At 40.2% G+C, this 6,267-nt stretch overlaps 1 protein-coding gene across 1 annotated transcript; it reads left to right on the top strand.

Moving 5' to 3' along the window:
• The first annotated feature begins 524 nt into the window (after positions 1-524).
• LOC103708920 (zinc transporter 8-like) lies at positions 525-3,492 on the top strand. Its single transcript, XM_008794032.2, has 3 exons — positions 525-1,118; positions 1,304-1,453; positions 3,187-3,492. Exons 1-3 carry the CDS (start codon positions 525-527, stop codon positions 3,490-3,492), a joined length of 1,050 nt encoding a protein of 349 aa, XP_008792254.2.
• Positions 3,493-6,267: the final 2,775 nt, after the last annotated feature.

Raw genomic sequence — 6,267 nt, 5'->3', positions numbered from 1 at the left:
TGAATGGATTTGGATCTTTAGCCTGGCGATGATATCGGTGCTTAAATGGAGGAGTATGTGAGAATCCATGCAAGTGTATGTTTAGTCCTACATCATTTATTCACCAAAAAGATTTTGGGTACTACCAAGACTAGTCTTTTTGGAGGAAACTCTCAAGAGGAAAAAAAAAAAATCTTATTCGTTCAAGCAAAACATGGATACAAACCAACCTAGTTCCAGCACTGGCTGAACGCATTCAAAATAATATACGTGTTAAAATAAGAGAGTGTATGCATCAAAATCGTAAATCAATTCTGTGATAAAAACTAAGAGGGTGCTATTTAAAAATACGACGGGTACACATACAATTCCCTCAAAAACATCATCGGTCCTCCGCCAAACGTTCCCAAAAGGCCAAACTCATAGCAGATGCTCTCATTCCCCAGCGACATTTCCAAACAAACCCTCGACTCTCCCATAAATCACACTCCCTTGCTCCACGTCCCATTCTAACTTCTCGTCCCTCCTCTCCTTCCACCCCCAAAATGAGACCCCTGGTCCTTCTCTTCCTCCTCTCCCTCCTCCTCTTGCCTCTTTTCACCGTCGCCGGCGACTGCGAGTGCTCCCCCGACGACGAAGGTCAAGACAAATCGAAAGCCCGGCCGCTCAAAATCGCGTCCATCTTCTCCATCCTCGTCTTCGGCGCCATCGGCATCTGCCTCCCGATCTTCAGCAAATCAATCCCATCTCTCCGTCCCGAGAACGATATCTTCTTCGTGATCAAAGCATTCGCCGCCGGCGTTATACTGGCGACGGGATTCATCCACATTCTTCCCGACGCTTTCGCCAACCTGACCTCGCCGTGTCTCGATGAGAACCCGTGGGGGAATTTTCCGTTCGCCGGATTCGTGGCCATGCTTGGCGCCCTCGGGACGTTGATGGTGGATACTCTAGCCATGGGTTACCTTAAACGGTCTGCGAGGGAGGAGGGCGATGAGCTCAAAGGGGACGTGGAGATGAGTGGGCCCGCCGGAGACCATCTCCACGTCCACGCCACCCATGCGCGTGCTCGTGGCCACGCCGCCTTGGAGGTGGACGATGGGTCCCAGAAGCTCGTGCGCCATCGCGTCATTTCTCAGGTCATTTTTCTCAAAAAGATTAATTCTTGGGTAATGAAAAATGAGGGTTTTTCCTTTCTTTTCTTTTTTTTTTTTTGGCGTTCTCTTTAAATTTTTATTTTGCAAGTTCTTTTATTTATTGTGATGAAATTGGATGTGATCTTGAGTCTGAAAATCATAATTTTATTTTTTTTAATATTGTGTAGGTATTGGAATTGGGCATCGTTGTTCATTCAATCATAATTGGAATTTCTTTAGGTGCATCAGAGAGTCCTTCTATCATTAAATCACTGATAGTTGCTTTAAGCTTTCATCAATTCTTTGAAGGCATGGGTCTTGGAGGATGTATTGTGCAGGTATAATTTATTTTGAATTTATATCTAATAAATTAGTTCAAATAAAATTGCAAGATTAGTTTTTAAATATTATACTTTAGGATAATAGAGATGAGCATACGGAAATTACAATATCGAAATTCTTGTTGAGTTTAAGTTTATATAGATTCTATTTTATTGATCCGTTAAATGTGTAGCGAACTCTTATTGTTTTGCTCCTATTTTAAATTTTAAAAAAAACTTTAGACACCTTTAGCATCATTTTATTTTTTTTATTTTTTTAAAATAAAAATTTTTATTTATATTTAATTTTTAAAATATAAATATTATTAGTATATTTAGTTATTTTAAAAATATAAACATGATAATGATGGTTAAACTAGTGATAATGGAAGCAGAGGCAATAGAAATGGCGGGAGTAGAGACAGATAATATGGTGGTGGTGGCGGTAGTAGGAGTAGTATTGATGCTAGTGATAAAAAATATATTTTATTTTTAAATAAATAATAAAAATAAAAATTTCTTATTTTTTAAAAAATACTAAAAATATAAGATTTCTATAGATCTCATTTTGTTTATGAAACGTGGCATCTATGTACGATGGAGACCCTTAAAAAGATGTGAATACAGCAGCGCACGTCTAATAGGTCATAGACCATGCATTGTTTTTGGAGAATAAAATAACATGGATCATAGATCGTGACCAAGTCCAAGCTTGTGAGATAAAATTGTTAAATTATATAAACAAAAGGCTAAAATATTGTTGTCTGATATTCTGAGACAGTTTTGGAGCTTTCGATTGGCTTGTAGCATCTAGTTTAGCTAGTAATTTAGAATTTTTTGAATGAACATCCTTCTAAATATCGATTTTTGTATGAATATCCTTCCAAATTGATATTTGCATGTATACCCTCGTCAAACACATATTTGGCTATTTTACTCTTTTTTTATCCTTATTTCTGTATATGTACCCATGCTATCTAACACTATTAAAAAATTAACGTTTCAAATTAAAATGACTAAAATACCCCTAATGGGTAGATGTGCAAAAAGAAATATTTATAAGATGATTGCGTTGGAAAATAAAAAAGTAATTAAAATTTTTATTTTTAATTAAAATAAATATGGTTTTTATTAACGGTGTTAGAAGAACCATTATATTAAAGGCATTTGTACAAAAATAGTGTTTTATGAGGGTATAGAAATAAATAAAAATTTTAAAAGAATATTTACATAAATTTAAATTTTTAGAAGGGTATTCATAAAAAAAACCAATAATTTATTTATTTATTTATTTTTGGGAAAAGTAATGAAGGAGATGAGCCTCCCACATGGTTACTATTGATGCTTGGTTAGGAATGCATTTAACTTTTAATTTATCTTGATAACTATGAGTATTTTCGTAGTAGTTCCTAGAGGTCATTCTCCTTTTCGCTCTAGTATTATTTCTTTTAGAGAATGAGCAGTAACAATTTCAAAAAATGATGACTGCGTCACCTAAGTCAAGCTCTTGGAAAAATAACATATCCCAAGGTTTGAATTTGGAATCTTCTACAAATAAAAATAAGTGCGATAGGTGCACAATCCATCTGGTACTGAAAATAGCCTGCAAAATAACAGTTTTTGCAAAATTCTCTAAAGGTGATTCAGTTCTCCCCATGATTTAATTATATTCAAAAGTTCACTTATAGTGTCTTTTATGACCATTCACTTTTTACCACTTGCAATTAATTAGAGATTACTTTATACTACAGGCTAAATTCAAAGTCAAGTCAATGGCAACAATGATACTCTTCTTCTCCCTCACCACTCCTGTTGGAATAGTAATAGGTTTTGGAATATCATCTGTTTATAATGAGAATAGTCCGACTGCCCTAATTGTTGAAGGCATTCTCAATTCAGCAGCTGCAGGAATTTTAATCTACATGTCTCTTGTTGATCTTCTAGCTGAAGATTTTATGAATCCAAGGGTGCAGAGCAAGGGAAAACTACAATTTGGGATAAATGTCTCCTTACTTATCGGAGCGGGCTTAATGTCGCTTCTTGCTAAATGGGCTTAGAAGGAAGCAACATGTATATAGAGATGAAAGTTTACTTCTCCTCAATGATCATTCGTGTAGATGATGTATAGGGAGACATTTTCCATTTTTTCCCTACTCCTCTTCTAGAGCAGGGAAATTAGGTTGGTTATATAACTTACAAAAATGAGTTTTTAAATTTTGCTGTGAATTCTTGCTTTTGTATGTTTTCTGATCCTCCAAGTAGTTGCAAGCTAGCTAGTAGCAAAAATTAGATACAAATTCAATCAGTAACTACTTTGTCTATGATTCTTAAAATTTTAATACATTACCAATGTCTTACCAAAGTTTTGCGAACCTTACAATGTTTCCGAAGCTGATAAAGTTAAAAACAAGTAGTCTATAACAAAGTTTGCAAATGGTAGGCTAGCAAACTTCTATATGATCATAGACATCCCAATATCTTGCAAACTTGTTCGGTATAAGATGATTTTTTTTTTGGTACAATGGCTACCCACACTACTCTAGCATAACTGCAGCCAAAAACATCGGCCGGGAAACTCCATCGTGTGTCCAGAGAATCTTCCGAAATGCTGAGCAGTATAGGAGATGATCCAATCAGAAGCCCGGTTCGCTTTCAGCTACACATGCACGGCGTAAAAGGCATTGCACTCATCCACCATCTATCGGATGTCGCTGAGCAGAAAGTTTACAGCCCTCCTCCCGTGTCCAATCGATCACTGTAGCTGCATCCCTCTCAAGCATAAGATGACCCTAAAAATTAAAATGTTAGTTATCATCTATAAGGCCTTTTTTTATGACAAGGGAGGCAGCCATTTTAACAAAGACCTGCTCAAAGGAATCCCGACATCAACGTCTTTCGTGCATCGCCCCTCTGTTATTTTTAGTAGAAAACGGCATTCATATATCTTTTATATGGGTACAGCCTGTCAAATCAAAACAATAAAATGATACAAAAGAGAAGAAATCTCAGTGGCAGTAGTCCAAAAAAAACTTTCTGAAGTGCCGAGTAATATAAAAGGCGATCCAGTCTTCAATTCTGCTAGTGTTCTAATTAGCCGGCCCTTTTTTCCAAAGGAATCGGAAATAGTCCATGGGCTCCTCAATCGGGCCTATCGACCTAGTGATTGAAAAGCAATCCCTCCGACGCGTTTTCCGCCTGCCAGCCTTCGCATTCCGAGCCTAAATTTCTCCTTGTCAAGTCGCTTTTGGTACCCCGGCGGTGCTCCGTATAAGACAAGAAGATTTCTCCTCGAACGATGGCTCGGTCGCGAGTGCCGACGTGGGCACAACGCCATCACTGCGACATCCTCCGGACCAAGCCGAGGCGGAATCCTCATTTATCTTCGCCTTATTTCTTTTTAATTATTATTTTTTATAAGTTCTGCAAGTCATTTCCGAACAATAATTTAAAGGTACGGAGAATTAAGTGGTGATAAAAACTCCACAAGGTATGTTGCTGCCCACCTTGTATTTTGGGCGACCAACTCTAAATCTAGCTCTAACTTCATTCTAATAATATAGTGGTTGCTCTAACTCCATCCTCCTATTGCTAACTCCATGAACACTTAGAAGGTGTAGGAGTTAGTAAACCAAATTTAGAAAGTATTTGTTTTGTTTTTTTATTGGTTGCTGTTTGGTGTTTTGTGCTGGGTGTATTGCATAGGATCATATGGTTCTTGATTTTATTATTATAAAAGATCTAGTAATTACCATGTTAGAGATTTTTCTATAATAAAAGAAAAGGGGGAGTATTTTGGTGCTGCCATCTTCATCCTCAAAAGATCTGTTGCTGGAAATTGGACCCGGGGGCAATCTTCGGTCGAGGAGAGGGAGCGGGAGGTGGTTACTCACGGTGGGGCGGTGGTTCGTCGACGGGCGGCGTCCTCCGTCTGGGGCGATCGGCGAGAAGGAGCGGCTGATTCCCGCGGCTGGGCGACGATCCGACAGTGGGCGGCGTCCTCCGTCTGGGTGCCTGCACACGAGCCGGTGGCCGGGTCTCCCGGCGCCGGCCCTCCGACGCTCAAGTCAGGGAGGGGGCAAATCGTGTAGAGTAGAGGTAAACGGTGCGTGTCCCCAGTATCGATTTTCCAACCCCCTTTTATAGACCGGGGGTCGGTTTACCTGCGATGTAACGGGGCGAAGCCGTAGTACGGCTCGGCATGTCGTTCAGGTCGGCGCTTGGTCAGGCGAATAATTGCACTGATGTCGGCGATGAGGGCGTTGTACAACCCGAACTAGCACGCTACCAGGCGAATTTATTGCATCAGTGTCGGAGGTATGGCCGAGATCAGAGACTTATCACAGTTGACTAGACTCTGCTGGGCTTATTTGCCGTGGAGAGCTGGGAGTCCGTAGATGATAGGAGTCACGTGCATTAATTGTTGAGTGAGCCGGAGATCCACATTTATTGTGGAGTAAGCCGGAGATCCGCATTTATTGTGGAGTAAGCCGGAGATCCGCATTCATTGTGGAGTAAGCCGGAGATCCATATTTATTGTGGAGTAAGCCGGAGATCTGCATTCATTGTGGAGTAAGCCGGAGATCCATATTTATTGTGGAGTGTGCCGGAGGATCACAGCGGTCATGCGCAATAAATGCCGGAGGGGCGTCATAGTACGGTCTCTGGCCGGACCTCGGAGACGTATAGCCGTAGTAGGTGGCTGACAAAAGTAGGCCTCGGGCATTGGGGTTTCTCTTAGGTCGGAGGTTCCGAGTTCGGGTGCCGACTTCGGCCTTCCAGGGTCGACGATTGTGCGGCTTCTTTGGGGCATTCGTGTCATTTGGGGGAAAAAC

Source organism: Phoenix dactylifera, chromosome 12 (assembly GCF_009389715.1).
Source record: "Phoenix dactylifera cultivar Barhee BC4 chromosome 12, palm_55x_up_171113_PBpolish2nd_filt_p, whole genome shotgun sequence".
Taxonomy (NCBI): domain Eukaryota; kingdom Viridiplantae; phylum Streptophyta; class Magnoliopsida; order Arecales; family Arecaceae; genus Phoenix; species Phoenix dactylifera.
This window is presented reverse-complemented; position numbering and strand designations above follow the sequence as displayed.